Here is a 27660-nt window from a genome sequence, read left to right as displayed (position 1 = left end):
TCATTATAGTAGAAACAGTAAAAATGAATACCGTATAGCTTAAAAACCTAACACCTCGGCTCTGACCTTTTATTAGAAAGGACTGTTGACCTGTTTAATTTCTGCAAAGACACTTTTTTGTCCACGAATGCCTAGTATGTGGTCAAGTGGCAGGTGTGGGCAATTCCTCAAGCCTCCAGCTTCCTTATTATGGTACTGCTCTGGGGACCCCAGGCTCATAATGTCACAAGAGTTGTTTTAGAGGGGTGCACTGTTTTTCATCCTTCCTGGGGGGCATTAGCATAGGGCAGAAGGCTGCGAATCCACTCTCGTCCCATAGAGAACGGTGTTGATGTAGAAGATTCGGAATGCACGCCTCTCAAGAGCGCGAGCCTCGCGGGAGGCTGAGCTCAGTCTTAGGAGAAGAGCTGGGGGCACGGTGGGATGCGCAGGGTTATCTACAGGGGTCCAGCTTTCCTGGGGACAAGTCACCAGCGGTCGGGCCGCAGCGTCCAGTGAAGAGAGTGCCTTGGGAGGCCCGGACGCAGGCTGGCCTTGCAGGCCTCAGGAGCGCCCCCGCCTTGTCGCTCCCCCGCCCGCATTCCCGCTCTCGGCCTGTTGCCCGGAAGTCACCATGGCAACGGACGCCGGGTTCTGGACTCCAGTGCGCTCCAGCCCGCAGCTGCGCAGGAGACGCAAAGCCCAACCGCCACCTCTCAGCTCCCATGGAGAGCGGGGCCGACACACCCGAGACAGAGGAGTGCCGGAAGATCGAGAGCCTCGGGTCCGCTCCTGACCGATACCAGTGCAACCCCCAGGTTACCCGAGCGGCGCCGCCGTCCAGCTCCCTGGGCTCCGCGCTCTACGCCACGGGGCTGTGTTTTGATTTCCTAAATGTATTGGCGTATGCTAAGAGCACGGATTCCAGGTGTGACGACGCGGTTAGGGCGCCCGAGTTGGGCAAGTTACCTAACTTCTCTGTGCGTGGGTTACCTCACTGGGAAAACTTCCCCGATGGTGAATAGGGACTACTTCATAGTTCACGGTGAACAGCAAGTCTGTTAGCCTAGGTAATGTGTTTAGAGGCTAGAGGCGTGCCAAGCATACTCTGCCATGGTACCGTGTAAGTGTTTGCCAGTGGAATTGTTATCTCATGAACTTTTTTACATTTACCTCCATCATAATCCTTTGCCCCCTCTACCCTCGTTTCATTTATTTGGATAACATAGAGCTGATGTTTCTGGAAAAATGTATTTTTCTTTCCAAAAGTCTTCTAAAATGGGTAAATGGCCTGCACCAGGTGAGCTTCCATGGGAGCACTTACAGTTCCTTAAGGCAGGGTCCTTAGGGTGCCAAATGGGCTGACTTAGAGGCAAAGGGTGCTCACTGAGGCAGCTGGAGAGTGCAAAGATAGGCCTCCACAATTAGCCCAGTGGCGGGACTGACCCAGTGCATCCGTATAGCCAGTCAGCTTCCCCAGCTCAGCTGTACTAAGTGGGCATTGTGCTAACATGGACGGGGACATACCCGACCTAGCTGATTGGTGGTCGTGGAAGGCACATGTCTGCAGTAGTGCACGGTAAGCTGCATGGGCACAATGCCTAACCTGTTCTGGTTGTTTACTGATAGGAATGACTTCCTGCCCTGGATTCCTTGGCATTCCACGGTGGGTACCTCTCCAAAAAAACAGGCTGGGTTCAGTGGATGGACTGATGGTGCCAGGTGCCCAGTTAATGCCTGATGCCAGAAAAAAGAGGCCACTGGTGCCCATGTTCATTTCTCTTCCCCCACAGTGCTAAGGGGGACTGTCTGGTATGAGTGGGTGAAGCTGGTACTGACTGCAGTATTCCTGGGATTAAGGGCTGAGTTAGGCACTGGAAAGGCAGCAGTTTACAAACTGACAAAATCCCAGCCTTGGTAGAGTTTACATTCTAGTTAGGAAACCAATGATAAACAGCCAAACTATATAATAAATAAGTTGGTTAGTGGTAAGTGCTAAGGAAGAAATGCAGCAGGGAGGCAGCAGAGGAAATTATGTGTGGAGTGGGGAGGGGTTATACTTTTAGATACTGCCCTCAAGGAAAGCTGCTCTGAGATGCCGTTAGGGCAAAGGCTCCAGGGGGAGCCAGTCTGGTATATCAGGGGACAAAGTGATCCAAGCAGAGAAGGAAGTGGAAACGAGTGGGTCTGGATGTCCCAGGACCAGCAAGGAGGCCAGTGTGGCTGCAGCCATGGGTAGGGGGAGCAGTGGAGATGAGGTCAGAGGGGTGGGGCAGGTGCCAGATGTGGGGCCTAGATCACTGTAAGGACTTTGGCTTTGATTTTTAATGTGGTCAGATGTGTTTTGCCAATATCACCAAGTAAGTCTTCAATGTTCAGAAGGCTGACAGAGTGTATTACAGTTTAACTCAATTCTGACCCTATCTTCCTGGAGATACTGTCAGAGTCCAAGGCTAAGGGCACAGTCCTTCAAGACTGCCCCCCCTTTCCCCTTCAGAGGCCAATCACAAGTCTAGCTAGTCACCTGTGCTGCCGACAACTGCTGTAAATTGGAGGTTCCTATGACCCCCCTCCTCAGGTTCAGTTACTTTGCTAGAACAGCTTACAAAACTCAGGAAACTGATTTACTTACTAGGTTGTCAGTTTGTTATAAGGAATAATAAAGGATATGAATGAACAGCCAGAAGAAGACATATGTAGGGCAAGGTCTGGAAGGATCCAGAGCCTCTGTCCCTATGGAGTTTGGGTTGTGCCACCCTCCTGGCACATGGATGTGCTCTCTGTGAACCCCATAAGTCAGGGGTTTTCACTGAGGCTTCTTCATGTAGGCAAGATTGATTAAGTCATTGGCTTTTAGTGATTGGTTCAACCTCCCTGAGGTGTTTTCTCCACTGATAAGATACTCCTGTGATTCATGGTAATCCTTCTAGTCCTGGTACAGAGATGGAGACACAAAAGATTTCCTTTATAAATGTAATTTCTCTTAGAATAGAGTAACTGTCTACTCTGTTTTCAGAGCTTCTCCTGTGTTTGCAGTTCTCAAAATAATCTTTATGCCAAAGAGGCACATCTTGGGGTGCACATTGTGCTACCCTTCAAGTCTGAAGTTCAGAAGAGAGGTCCAGGCTGGCTGTATAAACTTGGGAGGAACTGGCACAAAGATTAGAATCCTGGTCAGATCCCTTTAGGAAGTGACTGCACGAAGTACACTGGGGGGGCACATGAAACTTGTGTGTTCTTTGCAGAGGAAAAGAGGGAAGCAAAGTTTTGCTTACTTAAAATGGAGCAGTATACCATGGATAAAGTTCCATATAACTAATACCATTTTCTTTGACTAATTCATTAATGAGCATTTGTTAGGATGGCCTATTTTAGGATTCAGTGAGAAGTGACATTGCTGTCTATTAATAAATACTCATCAGTCTGTTTTCTATAATAAATTAACATGTTAATTTTGTATCTCGTTTATTAAAAAACCATAATTGTTATCTTTCCAAGGCAGTATTTTAGGCGTAACAACCAAGCTATTATTCAAAGCCAGATTGCTGAGACTGTAAATAAGGACTGTGTAGGAGCCATTTAGCTGATTTGTTGTGATGTAGGTTTCCATTCTAGGCAGCGGGGTTGTCATCTAAAATTAGACATTTGGAGTTTGATGGGAAACTGAAGAATGGACTTCCACATTTCGTTTAGATTCTGAATGAGCCAGATCTTTCTGAATCAGCCATACAAAAAGTTAGGACTCAAGGGACCTTAGAGCCATAGGCCTGTTCTCACTAGGAATGGAGAATAGGAATTCACTCCAGTCTTATGATTTCAGATGAGTTATTTACTTTTTGAACCTCAGTTTCCACATCTTCAATGCAAGAATATTAATCTCTCTCTATAGGAGATTATTGGGAGGAAAACCTGAGGGGAAGATGTGTGTGTTAATGCATATATTTTAACAAATCACAAGAAGCTAAGCACTCAATAATGAGGCACTAATATTATTTTAGACACTCCGGAGGAGGTAGCTATAATGTTTTTGAACTTGATTTGAAAATATTGTATGTATTATAATATTATGTCACTCGAAGGAATAACTGAAAATATTATTCCAAGTTTTTAAATCATATCCTGAAAATATGTACATTGGGGATCTTTTTTGCAGTTTTATTTTTTCAAACTTTATCAAGACATAGTTGACATATAACATTATATATTTGTAATATTAATTACCCACATTCCATAAACCTACCATCTGCAATAGATTTTTTGCTTAAAATAGGAAAGGAAAAACATGCATGTTCAAGCTTAATAAAAAATGAAATTATACAGTAAAAAGGAACCACTTGGTACTGGGGAGAGGGAAGGATGAATCTCTGAGTGATGTTAAATGTGCAGCATTCTAGAATATAAAGAAATAGGTTAAGTTTAGGCAGCTATATTGATGTAGCACTCAGGGTCCAAAGAGGAGGCAGAAACCTCACCAGTATTTGAACAGGGAATATTCTTTGTTCCTTATTAAATATTAACAAGGATTTTTAACTTGTAGAAAATGGCAAAGGTGGTGAAAGAGGACTCTAAGCAGTATTGTAAAGCAAACACAGAATGTAGCTGTGACCCCAAGGGCAGAAGGAGAGTAAACAAGAAAGGAACTAAGTGTTTAGAAGACCTGCTCCTCCACCCCCACCCAAGGTTGAGATTCAGACCCCTTGCGAGCAGATGCAGCTGGTAGCAGAGAAACTTTCCGATGCAGATGGTCCCCGAGAATGGCCAGTCCAGTGGCCAAGAAACTTGCTGAAAGATGCAGGCAGGCTGCGCTGAGTTCTCTACCTAGCTGGGAGATGCAAATCTTCATTCCCGAAGGTCCCCAGTTCTCAACAGTCCTCCCTTTTTTGGTTGCTATAATTTTTTCATTAATCTTTACTTTTGGGCACTGTAGTGGGGGAAAGTAATTTTCCCTCTAGATTCTTGGCTGAGACCACCCCTGTAATAAAAGACAGATTACAGAAGAAAAGCAAACAGTTTAATAGCATGTATACCTCCTATGGACCTGGGAGACCCAGGAAAACTGAGTAACTCCCCAAAATGGCCTCAGCCAACAGCTTAAATACCATCTCCAGCTAAGGATAAAAGATGTTGGGGTTGGGGGAGGCCAGTTACCAGAAGTTTTCAGTCAAAGCACAGTAAAGGTTCATGGGGTTGTCAGGCAGCTTTAAATCCAGGCCTGCTCTGTTAAGAAGAGTTTCTAGAGATTTAGGTATCCTCTTCTTCCTGGTATAGAGAGGGAGACACCCTTACAAATCAAGATTTCCCATATAATTTGAAAGGTCCCTTAACAAAAGAGCAATTTAGACTCAGTTTGCAGAGCTTCATCTGTGTCTGCTATTTCTTAAAAATAATGGGTTTAAGGTAATTCTTATGCTAAAGAGGCATGTTTTGGGGTAGCAAATTCTGCCCCCCTTCATCATAGAAATGCTAAGAGGAACCCCATAGAATCCTCTGGGTGCTGGGCATAGTCTCCTCTGACTCCCAACAGCCCTCTTGCCATTGGTAATCAGAATCTCTCACTTCAGCTGGTAGAATGACCCCTTGCTCTGCTTTTGGTTCAGTGGTGTAAGACCACAAGTGGCCAGGTATCAGCTCAACTAAATCCCAGGTAATCCAATGGAACCATTGTTATATTTCTGGGTGGAAGCATTCTCCCCTTGGGAACTAAGACCTCCAACCCAGCAGGTCATAAAGTGACTGCAACAGGGAGCAGTAATCTCAAGAGGGAGTTCTTAGGTGTAGAAGCACAGGGGCCGAGTGTAGGGCACCCAAAGATGTGCTACTTTGGCATGCAGATTATGTCAGAGCTAAAGACAATCAAGACCCAAAAGACTCAGAAAGAAACCTTGACCTTCTCCCCACTTAACTGCATAAAAATAATTTAGGAGGAGGAACTACTCCAGGAAGAGGGCTAGCGTTACAATATGAACAGAGGTGGTAGACAGAGAGGAATTCAGCAAAGTCTGTTTGTTAAAATTCCTATGTCCCCTTGTTTCTGTGTTTGTCTCCAGATATGGTGAAAAAATTATGATTCTTCAAAACATAGCAGTGAAAGTGGTAACAACCACAACCAACACCATAACACGTTTTGAGGGCTTATATGTGACATATATCATTCAGAGTACTTCTGAGTATTAACACACTAGTCCTGACAATAACTCTGAAATAGACATTGCTTTTTCAATAAAAGGAAACTAAGGCACAGAAAGATTATGTATTTTACATAACATCATACAACTAGAATAGCAGTTAGGATGCTTTAGCTACAGTGGGCTCTCACCCACTGGTACTTTTATTATATGACATTGCAGGAAGGCCAGAGAGGTATGACAGGTTTCAGACCTTGAAGTCAGTGGCTAAGCAAAGTCATCAGTCAGAATTATTTCCATCTTCCTAAGAGCTCATTATCTGTGTACTGGCTTTGCCCTCTGGCTGGCCCCTCTTGGGTCACCAGTTTGTCACTTCCATACATGGCAATGCCCAGAGTCCCAGAGGAAACCCCTCCCGCAGTGCCCCTGTGTAGGAGTGTGCAAGTTTTCCCACAAGCCCCCAACAGATCTTCCCTGATGTCTCGCTCACCAGAACCAAGTTCCACACCACCCCTTAACCATCTGCCCAGAAGATTGGGATCACTATGATGGGCTGGGACCAAACTGTTACCCTTGGCATTGGGAATACGATCACCCTGCCCTGAATTCTGTGGGAGAGAAATCTGGGTCTCCCCCAGCAAGTAAAAGGAGTGGGTGTTGCATGGGCTGCCCCTCTTCAGGTTCCGCCCCAATTGTCAGCAGATGTGGAAGGACCCAAGCACAGACTACTCCAGTTTTGGAGCCTAACCTGAAAAGTTGTATAATTCTGTTTGGGCTTTCATGGCTTTCTTTTTTTTAGCAACATTTGAGAAAATGATCACTGTGATAAGTTTGATCAAATTGATAGAGTACATCCAGAAAGTGACCTTTTTTTATTTTGTTGTTGGAGATATCTGTCACTAAATGTCTACAGGAAGATTTTATAAATGTTTGCTCCTCACCTACTCAGATTTTTCAGGAATAGACTTTGGAAATCAAATACAGACCAATGATGTGATTAACTTAAAGAAGAATTCTCAAGTGTTTTTGGGGGGTGGCAGCTATTCCCTGTCTGCCACAGGCACACATTCTCAGTCTTTTCATTGTGTTTCTGGGGCCCCAACGTGGAAGCCCGTGGGACCTCCTGATAGTCTTAGAAATAACCGGGGACCTCAAAGACCTTTACGTTATGGGTATTCATTTAAATTTATATATTTATATATTTTAATACTAGAAATTTTAAAGGAGAAATTTAAATATGCTAATTCATTTAAAATGGTGATAAACCAATGCTTTGGTTTATATTAACCAATTTGGTGTTAATACAAATTACATTTTAATGAAAAATTAACTGTATTTTTCAGAACAAAAACAAAAACTTTAATGAGAATAGATCATTGTTTTACATTTTTGTAAATCTTTTCAATGCCTGGGTTAAGAGATGGTCGCTGAATTCTCATATCTGCTTCTGTATTCATGGAATGCAGTCACATAACCTGTACAGCTTCTGGAAAACTCCACTGAACACTTATGAGACAATGATTGTGGAGGAGTCAGATGAAACCTTAGTATTATTTTTTAAATAATTCTGACTTCTTGGATACCCTGAAAGAGGGCCCTAGAACCCAGGAGGTCCTCAGACCACACTTTGAGAACTGCTACTTTAAAATATTTGTGCTTGACACACCCGTGCATAATTTTTAATAGCTTCAAGTAGTAATGCAGGTAAAACGGTAGGTCGGATATTAAAAGGAGGCTTGTAAATTGATCGTATCTCAGAAAATGGAAATAAGATGAGTATCACTGGAGCAGTATGCCACAGTCCAGAGAATCTGATAATCCAGCCGAGTCTTAGTGAAAAACCCAAATCATGAGCAGAAAAAATTCAGTTTCCTCACTTCACCAATCCCTTTGAACCTTTAAAATATAATGTTATCTACACAAAAATATGTGCAATAACACATTTTAAAGGAAATACCTATTCTATAAAACACATCTAATCATTTCTTTTCAGACTTAACATTTCAGATGATTTGAAGGTCAGCTTTTTCAGCACAGACCATGCTACTCAAATGGATTCCAGTGAAATTTTGCCACTAAAAGAATTGAGTTCATCTACACAAAAGCTTGTGCAGGTAAATCTGGATTTATCTGGAAACCTCTCATAAATTTTAAGTATTATTTGCCTGTATGTCCCTTTCCTTGACAATTGAAATGAGAAGGAACTTTTAAATATTAGCATCTTTTACAAATTGAATGGATGACAGTTGTTCTTTTTTTAATATATTAATTAAACCAATACTCATAATTTATGTCATGCTTATACATGCTAACTTGTTTGGTGTTTTGTTGCTCTTTTTGGAATTCTTTGAACATTTTCTATTTATGATAGTTTTTAAAAACTATAAGGTATTTTTGGCATGTAGAGGAATAGCGAGAACAACATAATGAGTAACTCTGTTACCCGCTATACAGCTTTGCCAAATCTTGACATATTTCCTTTGGATCTTTTTTGATTATAAAGAAACAGGACATTTCATACACATCAGATATCAAGAGTTATTAAAATCCCTAACCAACAAAACTGTCACTTTTTCACTTAACAATATAACTTGAAAGTCACTGCATATTGGTACAGATCTTCATCTGTTTCACAGGTATATAGTGTCACAAAATGTGCATCATTTATTTAGCTGTCCTACTGATGGACAGTTTGGTCCTTTCAAATCTTTTATGAGATTAATAATTCTGTACATACTCTTATGCCAGTAAATCTGTGGTGTAAATTCTTAAAAGTGGAATTTCTGAGTCAGAGGATGTATGCATTAGTCATTCTGAAGGATATTGCCAAATGGCCCAGCATAGGGATCGTGCCAATTTACACCCGCACTAGTAACTTTTGAGGGTGTCTCTTTTCCTACATACTTCCTAATTGACTGTCTTCTTTTATGCCTTCAGAAAAGTTTTAAAACTTAATTCCTTTGCAGTTAGGTATGTTCAAACGACCAATTTCTGATCACTAGAATTTAGATGGAAGTGTTATGTGGCAGCTTTGGGGAAGTCTTTAAAGTCATGGCTCACATGCACTGTCTGCCACTTTACTTTCTCCTCCCTCTCTTCCTCCTGTCTTTCTTTCCTTCCTTTCTTTCCTTCTGTGCCTAGAACATGGGTGGCACCATTTGCACCATAATTTTGAAGCAGTATATACAGCAGAATAATAAGATAGAAAGCTCTTAGGTCATTTCCACCACTGACTGCCAATGTAGATTTTGAGTGGCAGAGAAAAAAGCTTATTTTTCATTTATGCTTCTGTTATTTGGATTATTTAGTATAGCTGAGCCAAGTTCTGATACTGTATGCTTAATCACATTAAGGATATTTCCTCTATTTCTAATTAATGATAGGCATTTTTCAGAAAAACATCATGAATGACTGAATTTGAATGCTTTTCATGGGTCTATTGAGTCATCTGGTTTTTTCTCCTTCATCTGATCATGTGGTGAAATTTGATTTTTGAATAGTGTAGCCAGAGTGAATCCACAGGACCACAATATTTCTTTTTGAATTTCTGCATTATTTGGTGGTATTTTACCAAAGATTGTTTGCCATCTATGTTCGTAAGCAGCATTGTCTTATAATTTTTGTTTCTGCTTATACTATTGTTAGTATATGTGGGTAAAATTGCAATATTTCCAGAATCTCTTGCCTGGCCTTAGTGCATCTCCATATTAATAGGTGTCCCCAAGGGGTGGAGAGATGTAGTTCATCTCCATATCAGTAGATATTTACAAGGGCCAGTGAGGGCATTTCTGGACAGGAGAGGTTGGGAGGGGTCCCTTCTTCTTCTCCAGCCGAGTCACAAAAGACACAGAGCAGGAATGGACGACTGCTTGTAAGAAAGAAATGGGTTTCTCCCACTTTATTTCTCCCTTTGGCTGATTTCAGTTTTTTTTTTTTTTTTTAAATAATTATTTTTTATTGAAGGGTAGTTGACGCACAGTATTACATTACATTAGTTTCAAGTGTACAACACAGTGATAAAACATTTATATACATAATTCTAGGTTCCAGCTATCACCCTACCAAGCTGTTACAATATCCTCTCATATTTATTGATCAAATGGTTGTTAACGACAATAAAATTTTGTATAGGGGAGTCAATGCTCAATGCACAATCATTACTCCACCCCAAGCCTGATTTTCGTCAGTCTCCAATCTTCTGAGGCATAACAAACAAGTTCTTACATGGAGAACAAATTCTTACATAATGAATAAGTTACATAGTGAACAGTACAAGGGCAGTCATCACAGAAACTTTCGGTTTTGCTCATGCATTATGAACTCTAAACAGTCAGTTCAAATATGAATACTCATTTGGTTTTTATACTTGATTTATATGTGGATACCACATTTCTCTCTTTATTATTATTATTTTTAATAAAATGCTGAAGTGGTAGGTAGATACAAGATAAAGGTAGAAAACATAGTTTAGTGTTGTAAGAGAGCAAATGTAGATGATCAGGTGTGTGCCTGTAGACTATGTGTTAATCCAAGCTAGACAAGGGCAATAAAACATCCACGTATGCAGAAGATTTCTCTCAGAACAGGGGGGGTGAGGTTCTAAGCCTCACCTCTGTTGATCCCCAATTTCTCACCTGATGACCCCCCTGCGACTGTGCCTGTCTTAGGTTGTTCCTCCCTTGAGGAATCTTACCCGTCTCTGGCTAACCAGTCATCTTCCGGGGCCATACAGGGAAATGTAAAGTTGGTAAGTGAGAGAGAAGCCTTATTGTTTGAAAAGGTTAGCTTTTTACTTCTTTGCATATTTATGCCCTGTGGCTTCTATGCCCAGCATTTGTCTTGAGGGATCATTACCACTTGGAAGATTTATGATACTCGGTAAATTTGATATGAGGCATGGATTCTATTTAGGAGTTGTAATTAGGAAGAAGAAAAGCTATAGAAGTAGCAGGCGGAAGAAAACATGGAAAGATTGATTATTTCTTTGACATATCTTCTTGTAGAGTAACTTCAGCATGTATAGGTTTTAAACTACTAATTAAATTGCGCACACACATTAACATAATAGGAGTATAGTTACATAACCAAAGCATACCTGTAATAACCAGCCATCTCCAGTGAAACCAAGAAAACCATTAAGGCACCTTAGGCATTTGTGAAAACTTATCTATGATATGGTGGATATTGTCCAACTGAACTTGAACAGTCTGAGAGAAATCAGACAAATTAAAACAACCCATTCCTGGGGACTGTTCACATGCCATATGTTCTTTTAACAGTAAATAGTCTGTAGTTGTAAGAGTTTGGAGCGCTACAATTTGCACTTCTCCAAATTCTTGGTTGAGTTCCAACAGTATAGATGCAGTCAAATTTGTTGTTTTACTGTATGCACAGGCCAGCTTAGATATCTCCTTCCTCATTCCCATGGCAAGTCCAGGAACGGGTGGGATGAGTGCATCGACAGCTGTAGCAGTGCGTGGATCTTTGTTGGGGTTTTTTGATGATCATCTTCTGGCATGAGTCTTCCAGAGAGTGCTGATATTGGAAGTTCTTTTTCATATCATATCTTAGTTCATTTTCGGGGTGGCCCAATTAGGCTTTGATCCTCTGTATAGACGCAAACAGACCCTTTGCCTACACTTTTATGTGCCCTTTATACCCTTGTGTAGAACTCATTGGAGGTCACCACACAGGAACTGCCTTTTTTTTTTTTTTTGGTATCATTAATCTACACTTACATGACGGATATTATGTTTACTAGGCTCTCCCCTATACCAGGTCCCCCCTATAAACCCCTTTACAGTCACTGTCCATCAGCATAGCAAAATGTTGTAGAATCACTACTTGCCTTCTCTGTGTTGTACAGCCCTCCCTTTTCTCCTACCCCCCCATGCATGTTAATCTTAATACCCCCCTACTTCTCCCCCTCCTTATCCCTCCCTACCCACCCATCCTCCCCAGTCCCTTTCCCTTTGGTACCTGTTAGTCCATTCTTGAGTTCTGTGATTCTGCTGCTGTTTTGTTCCTTCAGTTTTCCCTTTGTTCTTATATTCCACAGATAAGTGAAATCATTTGATATTTCTCTTTCTCCGCTTGGCTTGTTTCACTGAGCATAATACCCTCCAGCTCCATCCATGTTGCTGCAAATGATTGGATTTGCCCTTTTCTTATGACTGAGTAGTATTCCATTGTGTATATGTACCACATCTTCTTTATCCATTCATCTATTGATGGACATTTAGGTTGCTTCCAATTCTTGGCTATTGTAAATAGTGCTGCGATAAACATAGGGGTGTATCTGTCTTTCTCAAACTTGATTGCTGTGTTCTTAGGGTAAATTCCTAGGAGTGGAATTCCTGGGTCAAATGGTAAGTCTGTTTTGAGCATTTTGATGTACCTCCATACTGCTTTCCACAATGGTTGAACTAACTTACATTCCCACCAGCAGTGTAGGAGGGTTCCCCTTTCTCCACAGCCTCGCCAACATTTGTTGTTGTTTGTCTTTTGGATGGCAGCCATCCTTACTGGTGTGAGGTGATACCTCATTGTAGTTTTAATTTGCATTTCTCTGATAATTAGCGATGTGGAGCATCTTTTCATGTGTCTGTTGGCCATCTGTATTTCTTTTTTGGAGAACTGTCTGTTCAGTTCCTCTGCCCATTTTTTAATTGGGTTATTTGTTTTTTGTTTGTTGAGGCGTGTGAGCTCCTTATATATTCTGGACGTCAAGCCTTTATCGGATGTGTCATTTTCAAATATATTCTCCCATACTGTAGGGATCCTTCTTGTTCTATTGATGGTGTCTTTTGCTGTACAGAAGCTTTTCAGCTTAATGTAGTCCCACTTACTCATTTTTGCTGTTGTTTTCCTTGCCCGGGGAGATATGTTCAAGAAGAGGTCACTCATGTTTATGTCTAAGAGGTTTTTGCCTATGTTTTCTTCCAAGAGTTTAATGGTTTCATGACTTACATTCAGGTCTTTGATCCATTTTGAGTTTACTTTTGTATATGGGGTTAGACAATGGTCCAGTTTCATTCTCCTACATGTAGCTGTCCAGTTTTGCCAGCACCACCTGTTGAAGAGACTGTCATTTCGCCATTGTATGTCCATGGCTCCTTTATCAAATATTAATTGACCATATATGTCTGGGTTAATGTCTGGATTCTCTAGTCTGTTCCATTGATCTGTGGCTCTGCTCTTGTGCCAGTACCAAATTGTCTTGATTACTATGGCTTTATAGTAGAGCTTGAAGTTGGGGAGTGAGATCCCCCCTACTTTATTCTTTTTTCTCAGGATTGCTTTGGCTATTCGGGGTTTTTGGTGTTTCCATATGAATTTTTGAATTATTTGTTCCAGTTCATTGAAGAATGTTGCTGGTAGTTTCATAGGGATTGCATCAAATCTGTATATTGCTTTGGGCAGGATGGCCATTTTGACGATATTAATTCTTCCTAGCCATGAGCATGGGATGAGTTTCCATCTGTTAGTGTCCCCTTTAATTTCTCTTAAGAGTGACTTGTAGTTTTCAGAGTATAAGTCTTTCACTTCTTTGGTTAGGTTTATTCCTAGGTATTTTATTTTTTTTGATGCAATTGTGAATGGAGTTGTTTTCCTGATTTCTCTTTCTGTTGGTTCATTGTTAATGTATAGGAAAGCCACAGATTTCTGTGTGTTGATTTTGTATCCTGCAACTTTGCTGTATTCCGATATCAGTTCTAGCAGTTTTGGGGTGGAGTCTTTAGGGTTTTTTATGTACAATATCATGTCATCTGAAAATAGTGACAGTTTAACTTCTTCTTTACCGATCTGGATTCCTTGTATTTCTTTATTTTGTCTGATTGCCATGGCTAGGACCTCCAGTACTATGTTAAATAACAGTGGAGAGAGTGGGCATCCCTGTCTAGTTCCCGATCTCAGAGGAAATGCTTTCAGCTTCTCGCTGTTCAATATAATGTTGGCTGTGGGTTTATCATAGATGGCCTTTATTATGTTGAGGTACTTGCCCACTATTCCCATTTTGCTGAGAGTTTTTAACATGAATGGATGTTGAACTTTGTCAAATGCTTTTTCAGCATCTATGGAGATGATCATGTGGTTTTTGTCTTTCTTTTTGTTGATGTGGTGGATGATGTTGATGGACTTTAGAATGTTGTACCATCCTTGCATCCCTGGGATGAATCCCACTTGGTCATGGTGTATGATCCTTTTGATGTATTTTTGAATTCAGTTTGCTAATATTTTGTTGAGTTTTTTGCATCTACGTTCATCAGGGATATTGGTCTGTAGTTTTCTTTTTTGGTGGGGTCTTTGCCTGGTTTTGGTATTAGGGTGATGTTAGCTTCATAGAATGAGTTTGGGAGTATCCCCTCCTCCTCTATTTTTTGGAAAACTTTAAGGAGAATGGGTATTATGTCTTCCCTGTATGTCTGATAAAATTCCGAGGTAAATCCATCTGGCCGGGGGGTTTTGTTCTTTGGTAGTTTTTTGATTACCGCTTCAATTTCGTTGCTGGTAATTGGTCTGTTTAGATTTTCTGTTTCTTCCTGGGTCAATCTTGGAAGGTTGTATTTTTCTAGGAAGTTGTCCATTTCTCCTAGGTTTCCCAGCTTGTTAGCATATAGGTTTTCATAGTATTCTCCAATAATTCTTTGCATTTCCGTGGGGTCCGTCGTGATTTTTCCTTTCTCGTTTCTGATACTGTTGATTTGTGTTGACTCTCTTTTCTTCTTAATAAATCTGGCTAGGGGCTTATCTATTTTGTTTATTTTCTCGAAGAACCAGCTCTTGGTTTCATTGATTTTTGCTATTGTTTTATTCTTCTCAATTTTATTTATTTCTTCTCTGATCTTTATTATGTCCCTCCTTCTGCTGACCTTAGGCCTCATCTGTTCTTCTTTTTCGAATTTCGATAATTGTGACATTAGACCATTCATTTGGGATTGCTCTTCCTTTTTTAAATATGCTTGGATTGCTATATACTTTCCTCTTAAGACTCCTTTTGCTGTGTCCCACAGAAGTTGGGGCTTAGTGTTGTTGTTGTCATTTGTTTCCATATATTGCTGGATCTCCATTTTGATTTGGTCATTGATCCATTGATTATTTAGGAGCGTGTTGTTAAGCCTCCATGTGTTTGTGAGCCTCTTTGCTTTCTTTGTACAGTTTATTTCTAGTTTTATGCCTTTGTGGTCTGAAAAGTTGGTTGGTAGGATTTCAATCTTTTGGAATTTTCTGAGGCTCTTTTTGTGGCCTAGTATGTGGTCTATTCTGGAGAATGTTCCATGTGCACTTGAGAAGAATGTATATATCCTGTTGCTTTTGGATGTAGAGTTCTATAGATGTCTATTAGGTCCATCTGCTCTACTGTGTTGTACAGTGCTTCCGTGTCCTTACTTATTTTCTGCCCAGTTGATCTGTCCTTTGGGGTGAGTGGTGTGTTGAAGACTCCTAGAATGAATGCATTGCAGTCTATATCCCCCTTTAGTTCTGTTAGTATTTGTTTCACATATGCTGGTGCTCCTGTGTTGGGTGCATATATATTTAGAATGGTTATATCCTCTTGTTTGACTGAGCCCTTTATCATTATGTAGTGTCCTTCTTTATCTCTTGTTACTTTCTTTGTTTTGAAGTCTATTTTGTCTGATATTAGTACTGCAACCCCTGCTTTCTTCTCACTGTTGTTTGCTTGAAATATGTTTTTCCATCCCTTGACTTTTAGTCTGTACATGTCTTTGGGTTTGAGGTGAGTTTCTTGTAAGCAGCATATAGATGGGTCTTGCTTTTTTATCCATTCTGTTACTCTGTGTCTTTTGATTGGTGCATTCAACCCATTAACATTTAGGGTGACTATGGAAAGATATGTACTTATTGCCATTGCAGGCTTTAAATTCGTGGTTACCAAAGGTTCAAGGTTAGCCTCTTTAGTATCTTACTGCCTAACTTAGCTCACTTATTGAGCTGTTATATACACTGTCTGGAGATTCTTTTCTTCTCTCCCTTCTTGTTCCTCCTCCTCGATTCTTCATATGTTGGGTGTTTTGTGCTGTGCTCTTTCTAGGAGTGCTCCCATCCAGAGCAGTCCCTGTAAGATGTTCTGTAGAGGTGGTTTGTGGAAAGCAAATTCCCTCAGCTTTTGTTTGTCTGGGAATTGTTTAATCCCACCGTCATATTTGAATGATAGTCGTGCTGGATACAGTATCCTTGGTTCAAGGCCCTTCTGTTTCATTGTATTAAATATATCATGCCATTCTCTTCTGGCCTGTAGGGTTTCTGTTGAGAAATCTGACGTTAGCCTGATGGGTTTCCCTTTATAGGTGACCTTTTTCTCTCTAGCTGCCTTTAACACTCTTTCCTTGTCCTTGATCTTTGCCATTTTAATTATTATGTGTCTTGGTGTTGTCCTTCTTGGATCCTTTCTGTTGGGGGTTCTGTGTATTTCCGTGGTCTGTTCGATTACTTCCTCCCCCAGTGTGGGGAAGTTTTCAGCAATTATTTCTTCTAAGATACTTTCCATCTCTTTTCCTCTCTCTTCTTCTTCTGGGACCCCTATAATATGGATATTGTTGCTTTTGGATTGGTCACACAGTTCTCTTAATATTGTTTCATTCCTGGAGATCCTTTTGTCTTTCTCTATGTCAGCTTCTATGCGTTCCTGTTCTCTGATTTCAATTCCATCAATGGCCTCTTGCATTCTATCCATTCTGCTTATAAACCCTTCCAGAGTTTGTTTCATTTCTGCGATCTCCTTTCTGGCATCTGTGATCTCCTTCCGGACTTCATCCCATTTCTCTTGCGTATTTCTCTGCATCTCTGTCAGCATGTTTATGATTCTTATTTTGAATTCTTTGTCAGGAAGACTGGTTAGGTCTGTCTCCTTCTCTGGTGTTGTCTCTGTGATCTTTGTCTGCCTGTAGCTTTGCCTTTTCATGGTGATAGGAATAGTCTGCAGAACTGGGACGAGTGACGGCTGGAAGGACTTCCTTTCTTGTTGGTTTGTGGCCCTCCTCTCCTGGGAGAACAGCGACCTCTAGTGGCTTGTGCTGTGCAGCTGTGTGCAGACAGGGTTTCTGCTTCCTGCCCGGTTGCTATGGAGTTAATCTCCGCTGTTGCTGTGGGCGTGGCCTGGCTCGGGCAGCTACTCCAAAATGGTGGAGTCGCATTGCAGCAGGAGCTGCTGGGAGGCTATTTATCTCAGTAAGGGGCCTCCCTGCTCCCTGCAGCCCAGGGGTTAGGGTGCCCAGAGATCCCCGGATTCCCTACCTCTGGATTAAGTGACCCACCCTGCCCCTTTAAGTCTTCCAAAAAGCACCCGCCAAAACAAAACAACGACCACCAAGAAAAAAAAAAAGAAAAAAATTTTTAAATTAAAAAAAAAAAGTTTTTAATTAAAAAAAAAAAAAAAAAAGGTGGTCGTTCGTTTTTCTTTATTCTCCGGTGCCAGCCTCCGGCCTCTGCTCACCAGTCTTTCTGCCCTGTTTCCCTAGTATTGGGGTCCCTATCCCTTTAAGACTTCCAAAAAGCGCTAGCCAAAACAAAACAGCAAGAAAGCAAAAAAAAAAATGGTCGTGCGCTTTTCTTATGTCCTCCGGCGCCCAGCCTCCAGTGCCCGCTCACTATTCTTGCTGCCCTGTTTTTCCAGTATCGAGGGCCCTGCACTCTGGCCCGGATGGCGGGGGCTGGGTGTTCGGCAGCCCTGTGGTCCGTCTCCCTCCCGCTCTGCCTATTCTTCTCCCGCCGGGAGCTGGGGGGAGGGGCACTCGGCTCCCGCGGGGCCGGGGCTTGTATCTTACCCCCTTCGCGAGGCGCTGGGTTCTCTCAGGTGCGGATGTGGTCTGGATGTTGTCCTGTGTCCTCTGGTCTCTATTTTAGGAAGAGTTGTCTTTGTTATATTTTCATAGATATATGTGGTTTTGAGAGGAGATTTCCGCTGCTCTACTCACGCCGCCATCTTCCGCCCCTCCTCCTGATTTCAGTTTTAAAGGAATTTTGCCCAGGGAGTTTGCCCCCCGGAGTTACAGTACACCAAGGTTACAGTAACTTCATAAAATGAGTTGAGAAGTGTTCTCTGGCCTATTCTCTGGAATAGTTGGCATGTGGATGGAATTAAATATTTCTTTGATGTTTATTGGAACTTGCATCGAAAATTATCTGTGCTTATTTTTACTTCCATTTTTGTTTTGTTATAGATACATTAAGGTTTTCTTAAATCTTCTTGGGGAAGTTTTGATGTTTTATTTTCTACAAAGTATTTATTTTGCTAAATCTTCAAATTATTAGTGTAATGTTGATTATTGTCTTCTCTTATTATTTTTAAATCTTAATGTGTATCTGTAGTTATATTTCTCTTAAATTTTTAATATTGTCTACAAACCTCTTTTTTTTCCTTGATAAATCTTGGTAATGTTATCTATTTCATTAATTTTTTTCCAGAGACCCAACTTTTGGATTTATTAATTCTGTCATATCTTTATTTCCTAGTTCATGGATTTCTTGCCTTTATTAATTTCTTCTGTCTTTGGGTTTACTCAGTGTTTCTAATTCCTTGAGTTGGATATTGATATCAATTAGGATGGCATATAACACTGTGTTTAGAAAACACAACTGCATTGGCTTAATCCAATAAGGAGTCTGGAGTTAGTCTGGAGTTAGGGCAGCAGCTCTCTGCTATCACTTGTGTACCAGGTTCAGTTTATCTTTTCAAACCTCCATTATTAGTGCGTGGATTTTGCTTTTTGTATTGTTCACTTCCAACCTCCATCTGCATGTCATTGAGGAAGGAGAATACCAGAGAAGTAGAGGGGGTAGTGGAGGCTATTTTAGGAAGGCAGAGGCTTTCCCCAGAAACCCCAGCTTATTTATCATTGACTTTGACTGTATCACATGACCACTTTCACTGCAAGGGGTTCTAGGGAAGTATTTTAGATAGGCATGTTTCTGCCCCAAGAAAGTCTCTTGGTAAGGAAGAACACGTGTAATGGATACTGGTTTCCTGGCTTTTTGTACATCAGATAATTTGGATTATATCTGAGATATTGTGGATGTTGTGTTCTGGATTCTGATATATATTCCCCCAAAGACTATTGATGTTTTTGTTTTAGGACACAATGAACTTGTCTGGATTCAAGCTGTAAACTATGTCTTTTGGTTGGCAGCTCTAATCTCAGTTTAATTATTTTATCTTCAGTTGGGCCACTTGCTGTCAGTGCCATGTATGTGTGTTTGAAGAATAAGTCAGACGTTTGCTCAGAGTTTATACACAGATTTTGTGGTCCCCTTCTTTGTTTCTTTTATTTTGACAACCCACACACAAACACTGTCCAGCAACTATGATTGCTCTGTCCTTTCATTATTGAGATCATAAAGGCCATGGATTTCTGTTTGAGGTTTAGCTACTTTGTGAAGCCACTGAACATGGCTGTCACAGGCTAAAAAGGGATCTCAGTCTACATTAGTTCCTTTTTTCAACTTTTGAATCTCCCCCTAGGATCTTCCTGCTTTTGTTTATTCTCCAGTGTCTTCAGGTTGTTGGTTGTGTTTTGTTCCTATTTTATCTGGATTTTTTAGTGATCTATGGGAGCCCTAGATATTGCAGGAGTTCTTTTGACTAAACCAGGATTCCTGCAACTCTCTTCTTCAGAACAAGTTTCTTAAAGGCAAAGTCACCTCTGCTTGCTCCTGGAATTGAAGGAGTTCCTTAAGACTTGCTCTAAAAGAAAAAGAAAAAGAAAAAGAAAATTCCCAACATAGCATCCTTATGAATTGAAAATACAGTATGAAGAAAAAAGAGTGTGAGTCAGTCATAATTCTCTCAAGAGTGAATTACATTCTTTTCCTTAAAGACAGGCAGCTGCCACCTACTGCCCTTGGCTTGGAGTTGGAGATGTCTTAGCTGTGCATAAAGTTGGAAGTGTTTGACTCAGAGTAGTCATATTCTAAATGCCACTTTGGGGCTATATGTTGAGTGATGGTAGGACTTTCTGATCCCAAAGGAATGCATCCATTCCTTCCAATAATAGGGGAATATTATATAATGAATATATTTTAAGTAGACTTTGGGAAGCAAGAACACATTTTATTTTGATGATTGCAAAGGATTCTTAGTCAACACGCTGGTTATGTATTTAAGACCCTAGCTGGTAAATTCACAACAAATGTTAACTCTCACCCATCTTGAAAACTATACTTTTTGAGGCATGACAAAGAGTTGTTGTCAGGCCAGGTATTTTATCCTCTACGAGAAGAATCTGCTAGGACCCTCCTCTCCCTCACCCTGTGAGCATATGTTAGTCTAACAGATTCCCTGGAGTTCCCTCCTGCACTGTATGAAAGGCAGGGCAGGCCCCCGACCAGAGACCCAGGCCATATGCCCAGAACCAGGCCATGAGCTGGAATCTAAACAGAGGCCCTTTCTCTCTACCATAATGTATGTTTTTCCATTTTTAGATTGTTAAGTCTCTTCAGGTGGATTTTGGGTTCCTCAAACAATTGCTTCAGTCGAAGTTTAAGGACCGTCTGAAAGAGGAGTCTTTCAATCTCTTCACTGTTCTTCATGACCGGATCCTAACCATCGAAAAACATTACTAACAGGTAAAAAGTTTTCTCCTTTGTTTTGTATGTGGATTGATCCTGGGCTTAGATGTACAAATACTGCAGTTTGCAGTTTTGAATTTGGCAACTTACGAGGGCAATTTAATTCGCATGTGTTGTGTCTCATATAATAGCTAACACACAGAGCTTTACTCTGTGTTAGGGACCTCAGTAAGTACTCTGTTGCTGAGCTCATCTAAGCCTCACATAGACTCATGAAGTAGGTACAGTTATTATCCTTCTTTCCCAGACAGGAAACCAAGGCACAGAAAGGGTAATTAACTTCCTTGAGGTCACCAGTTTAAAAAAACAGCAGAGTGTATGCTCCAGGCCAGACAGTTTGATGCTTGAGATCTGGTTCTTATCTACAATTTTATGTAATCTTATTTGTGCTTTAATAGCTCTATAGGAGCCAAAGACATGAAAACTTGGTGGCTTTGAGGGATGTCCTAAAATCTGTGGTTTCATCAGCCTAAGTGTCTGTTATTAAGAACAGACAACACTGCTATCTCTTGGCTATAAAAAAAAGAAGAATAACATCTTTTGTTGACCACACCATTCTAAGCCTTTTAAATGCATTTCCTAGTTAAGTCCCTCAACAATCCTAAAATGGAAATCCTATTGTCCCTGATTTACACATAAGGAAATGAGTTAAATAACTTGGTTAAGTTCATATAAAAAGTGTAGAATAATACTGAGATCTACTTCTGTCTGACTCTAAAGCCTATTCGTTGTTCATGCTCCATGCTGGAATCAGAATTGATATAAGAATCAAGATGTTATTTTTTTTAGTGTACTGTCTTTCATTGTTATCCTAAACAGACGTGACCAAGTGATTTGATTCATCTGAAAATGACTAGTTTATGGATAATGGCTCTCAATTCCTTTTCATGAGCATATCACATTCAGAAAATACAAAGACCAGAAGACAATAAGAATTACAAATAGATTTTACTACTTTTTAAATTATTATTTCTTATTATAGTTGATATACAATGTTATATTGGTTTCAGGTGTATAACATTCAACAATTAAAAACATTACAAAATGCTCACTACAATAAGTGTAATTACCAACTAGATTTTACCACTATTAGCAGTCATAGGAAGATTCTCAAAAGACTTTGATATGTATGGTGAAATAGAATGCTCAAGTTATTTGTATTATTTTATCCATGTGAGCTGTCCATTGCTTTTGGTTAAATATAAGTAAGATTAAATGTGCTATAATAGCTCTAGTGTAGGAGAAATGATTATAAATGGAAGTTTTCACAAGATTGTGATGATTCGAATGACAGTTGTATACTGAGTCCCTCCCTCGTAGATGAGAGAATCCTATTTGGAAATACTATGGTGCTCACTGTCTTTTCTTTCGGTTTACAGAATGAGGATAACTTAAGAAAATGCTACAATCAGCAGTTGGCCGATGCCATAGCTGTTATCAAAGGAATATACAAGGTGGGTTTTCAGTGCTGCCGCGGGCCAAGGCCAACTGTGTTCTGGGCATGCGCGGAGTGGGTCTCACCATGGGTTGTCAGTCTGTGTTTTTAGCTTTGAAGATGTATTTCCTCAGTTTTCAGGTCACTGAAAAGGGATCAGGCCTAACACTGTTCACTCTCACATTAAATTTACCAAAATGACACCTTATGGTCATTTTGACACCTTATGGTCAGATAGAACTTTGCAGACACTGGAAAATTCCAATCTGGTGTCCAGAACGCCTGAGCAAGTAACAAAGTAATCCAGTTTCATTCGTGAGCACATAGTTGGATAGATAGAAGGTCAGATAGACTCAAGAGAGAGTTTGTCAGGTCTGTAGTGCCTGTGAAACTCAGAAGAGATTTTTTTCCCTCCCCTGTTCTTAAAGCCAAGTTTCCAGACAGGGAGCAATTTCACTTTTAGTGGGGTGAGAGTCAGTGCAGGGTTCCAGGTGGTTACTTCTAGTTTGTTCTTACGCTGAAAGGGTGACTCTTTGGTGTCTCAACCTTAATGGAGTGGTTTTCTATTATTTAGAATCTCCACTTTGTAGGGCCCTAGGTGATTTCTGTTCTCTGTGCCCTGTAAAGAGGTATAAACTGAAGTTCAGATTTACCTGGTTTCACAAAGCCCTGGAGTGAAGGCCAGCTTCAGTGTTCCAGCATTATCTCTGGATTTCTGCATTCACTTAATTTTGGCCTAAGTATTCCTCACTTTGTCAGCTTATAAAAGCACTTCCTTGTCTTACTCAGAATTTTGTTGTTTGCAGTGGGAGAGTAAGTCAGGCTTCCATGACTTTTTTGAACATGCTTTCATAATCCTTTTTGTCTCCAATGATTTCTGGTGTACTGATGCTCAAAAAGTATGGCAGAATAAGTGATTGTCACTCTTTATATATACCTTTTGTACTTCTAGAAGTAGAAAGCCCTGAAACAATTAAATGCTTTACATTCTAAAGTATTTCATAATCATGTACTGGTTAAATGTGCTTAGCCAACTGTACATTAATTGGTTAGTTGGTTTATCTAATTAAATAATTGTTTTAATGATACAAAACAATTATTTGAATCTTCGCTTTTGCTTCTTGGCATAGCTTTGATCCATGACCTCAGAACTGCCTTGCTAATCCTGGCCACCCAGTTTGTTAAGACTTAGTCATAAGTAAAAACAGAAGGTCGTTGAAAAAACAACCAGAGTGCTTTTGGTTCAGAGGTTACTTTTGATTATGTGTAAATGACTCTCTGCTGCCCTCTTCAGACCAGTTAAGGATGCAGATGAATACTTTTCAGCTATGGAGCAAGTTTTTATATCTGCTTAACTTTTAAAACAATTTCTTGTGTGATATTAGTACCTCATTTGTAGGTAAAAGAAAATATTTTTCTAAAACTTGCACCTTATTTATCTATTATCTTATATAGCTATCAGCTCAGATTCAGATAAGAAAACAAACTACTCTAGGTATTTCAACAGGGATTTAATAAAGGGATTTTGCTTATAAAAACCCTTGGAAGAGTCAGGGAGACTGTCACCACCTTTCAAATTAATGAGCAATTTTTCCAACATCATTCGTTGAATGACTTTCCCTTTTCCACTGATCTGTGATGTTTCCTCATGTAAAAAGATAAACTGAGGCATATTAAAAACTTTTAAGAGTTTATTTGAGCACAAATCGATTTGAATCAGTCAGTGCCAAGGCAAAAGTGGTTAGGAGGGCTCCAATGACAGGAGCTGGGGGAAAACTTATACAGAGAAGAGATGGAAGCAAAGCAAGGCCACTATTTGATTGGCCATAGCTTACGTGTTTGCCTTATTTGGGAAAGCCTCATTGGCTGTTTGTGATCCATTGTCCCTAGGTTTTGACTTCTTAATCTCAAGGCATTTACAAGTTTGAATTTGCTTGCAGAGGCCAGTAAGGCATCAGAACCACCTTGAAGTCTAATGGTCTCCTTATTTAATTAATTAAACACTCATATCAAAATTAAGTTTATTTCAAGGCTATCTGTGCTATTTTGTGGCTCTAAATTAAAATTACCTCTGCAGTGTTGTGACTCTCCATTGCCTTTTTAAAATATATTTAGTATTATTATATAACTGGTAAATGTAAGTCTTTTTCATTATTTCTTTGTTTTCTCAAAAATTGCTTTTTAATTTACTTATTTATTTGCTTCCAAATAAACTTGAAAAAATTTTGCTTAGTGTTACTCTAAAAAGTCCTCCCTGGCATTTTTATTAAAATTGAACTGGTTGGAAAATTATTCCTGAATTGTGAAAGAAAAATATATCATGTATAATATTCAGTCTTTTTATCCAAGGATATTTCTGGATTCACATATATTTTATATTTCGTATAATTATAAAGTTTTATAATTTCGTATAGGCTGTACTTTTTCATACAACTATGTTTTTTGTAAGTATTATATTTTATGTCTTTAGGAAAATGAAATCTCTTTTATCATAGGTTAAGAGTCTATTTTGGTATATATAGAAACTTGAATTTTTTTAGCAGTTTTACTGAGACAATTCACATGTCATAAAATTCACCCGTTTGAAGTACATAGTTCAGTGGTTTACAGACTATTTACAGAGTTGTGTAACCATCACCATAATCTAATTTTAGAACATTTTCATCATCCTGAAAAGAAAGATTGTACCATTAGTAGTCACTCCCCATTTTTCCTTTCTCCTTTTTCCTCCCCAACTCCAAACCTCTGGCAACAGCTAATCTACTTCCTTCCTAACTTCATTTGTGTTTTCTAAGTATATTCACAGTAACTGAAAATGACCATATTCATGCTTAATTTCTCAATGGTATATCTATCTCTCTTTTACACTGGACAAAAGTTGTGGAATAATATTAAATAATAATCAGGATAGTGATCATTCTTTCATTATTACTATATCTGAGACTCTCAGCAGTAATTCTCTGCTAAGTATAATAATGGCTTTTTGTTTGGAATAGTTTATTGAATATATCCTTGGTGGAGCAGATGGATGGAAAGAGTGTCAGACCAGTTAGTCCTTTGAGCTGGGCTAAAGTAAAATGTAATTAACCTATAATCTCTGTTCATAGGGCAAGAAAGTTAATATAGACTATATATCTGGGGGAAACGGCTAAAACTGCACCAGAAAAGTAGGTCAAAAAAGGGTTAATGAAGCCAGAGAGAAGTAAAGTGGATGTTAGGTATACACAAGCCAAATGGGGAACAGGGAACCAGAGAAGATTAAGAAAATTCAGGCTAGAATGGATGAAACAGAGAGGACCTAACTCCTGAGGCTGGGTTGTTATATATTCCCAGCACAGAGTTGCCTCGATTAATTAGGTCCTTTTACAGAGGCCTAGGTGAGAGAGATCCTGCCCTCATCCCTGAGTGGGGAGGGACTGGTTGTTGCCTTGCCTTGTCAAGTGCTAGAGTACATAGTCTAAGGAGGGAGTAGAAATGGGGTGGGGCACAGTCCTTTGGCACTAATGCACCAGGAAAGTCAATAAACCAGCTTCATGTTCCATCTGATAGATGTAGTTTCTGGAAGAGAAGAGAATCCTGTGAATTTTGTAAAACTGAAGAATCTGAATTAGCTTAAGACATGGTTGTTTACAGAGAAGCAGCACAGTGAAGTTCAGGTGAAGGCTAACAGCCTGGTGGAAGTGATCCTCAGTTCAGACCCTTTGATGTGGAAGATCACTTGGTTTTGTTTTTCAGTTTGGAATATGCTCACTTCCTGTGCCTTACTAGAATGCTTTTTTAGATCATGGTCTCCCATCTCTTAAAGAGGATTTTAGAGAGATGTGGTAGCTGTATTCTACTCTCCACGTACACTGGATGTTGAGGATTTTCTTATACATCAGGTAATTTGTGACTAGCCCAGAATTGTGCCTGGTAGGTCTTATAAATATTTACAGAATGAATGCTCATGTGTTCTTGCAGGGCTCTTCATGTACAAGAGGTCCTTTTGGGTGATGTAGTAAGGGAGGAAAACATTTCCCATTGTTCAAAAGTATTAGGGGCACCCACACCCCCAGAGTGCTCAAAATATAACATCAGAATTTCATTCCCTCAAATCAAAACAACAACTTATTTACCAACTGAAGGCTAATGAATGAAGTTATTACCTTCTTAGGGGGGTTCTTTTTTAAACATTTTTTTATTTAGATAATTATTTTTTATTGAAGGGTAGTTGACACACAGTATTACATTAGTTTCAGGTGTACAACACAGTGATTCATCATTTATATACATGATAATTCTAGGTACCAGCTATCACCATACCAAGTTGTTACAATATTTTGACTATGTTCCTTATGCTATACATTACATCCCGGTTACTTATTTATTTTACAATCAGAAGTGTGTACTTTTTTTTTTTTCTTTTTGTGAGGGCATCTCTCATATTCATTGACTAAATGGTTGTTAACAACAATGAAATTCTGTATAGGTGAGTCAATGCTCAATGCACAATCATTAATCCACCCCAAGCCTAATTTTCGTCAGTCTCCAATCTTCTGAAGCATAACAAACAGGTTCTTACATGGAGAACAAATTCTTACATAGTGAATAAGTTATATGGTGAACAGTACAAGGGCAGTCATCACAGAAACTTTCAGTTTTGCTCATGCATTATGAACTATAAACAGTCAGTTCAAATATGAATACTCATTTGATTTTTATACTTGATTTATATGTGGATACCACATTTCTCTCTTTATTATTATTATTTTTAATAAAATGCTGAAGTGGTAGGTAGATACAAGATAAAGGTAGAAAACATAGTTTAGTGTTGTAAGAGAGCAAATGTAGATGATCAGGTGTGTGCCTGTAGACTATGTGTTAATCCAAGCTAGACAAGGGCAATAAAACATCCACGGATGCAGAAGATTTCTCTCAGAACAGAGGGGGTGAGGTTCTAAGCCTCACCTCTGTTGATCCCCAATTTCTCACCTGATGACCCCCCTGTGACTGTGCCTGTCTTAGGTTGTTCCTCCCTTGAGGAATCTTACCTGTCTCTGGCTAACCAGTCATCTTCCGGGGCCAATCAGGGAAATGTAAAGTTGGTAAGTGAGAGAGAAGCCTTATTGTTTGAAAAGGTTAGCTTTTTACTTCTTTGCATATTTATGCCCTGTGGCTTCTATGCCCAGCATTTGTCTTGAGGTATCTTTACCACTTGTAAGAATTATGATACTTGGTAAATTCGATATGAGGCACGAATTCTATTTAGGGGTTGTAATTAGGAAGGAAGAAGAAAAGCTATAGAAGTAGCAGGCAGAAGAAAACATGGGAAGATTGATTATTTCTTTGACATATCTTCTTGTGGAGTAACTTCAGCATGTATAGATTTTAAACTACTAATTAAATTGCACACACACATTAACATAATAGGAGTATAGTTACCTAACCAAAGCATACCTATAATTACCAGCCATCTCCAGTGAAACCAAGAAAACCAGTTAGGCACCTTAGTCATTTGTGAAAACTTATCTATGATATGGTGGATATTGTCCAACT

General features: G+C 39.8%; 1 protein-coding gene across 1 annotated transcript in view; it reads left to right on the top strand.

The window, feature by feature from the left end:
• Positions 1 to 1490: 1490 nt before the first annotated feature.
• Positions 1491 to 27660, top strand: part of C3H10orf67 (chromosome 3 C10orf67 homolog) — a 109832-nt gene continuing 83662 nt past the window's right edge. The window contains 4 exon segments of the mRNA XM_057499353.1: positions 1491 to 1558; positions 8098 to 8218; positions 20544 to 20687; positions 22070 to 22144. Coding sequence (XP_057355336.1) covers positions 1491 to 1558; positions 8098 to 8218; positions 20544 to 20687; positions 22070 to 22144 — 408 coding nt within the window.

This window comes from Manis pentadactyla, chromosome 3 (genome assembly GCF_030020395.1).
Source record: "Manis pentadactyla isolate mManPen7 chromosome 3, mManPen7.hap1, whole genome shotgun sequence".
In the NCBI taxonomy this organism is placed as follows: Eukaryota; Metazoa; Chordata; class Mammalia; order Pholidota; family Manidae; genus Manis; species Manis pentadactyla.
This window is presented reverse-complemented; position numbering and strand designations above follow the sequence as displayed.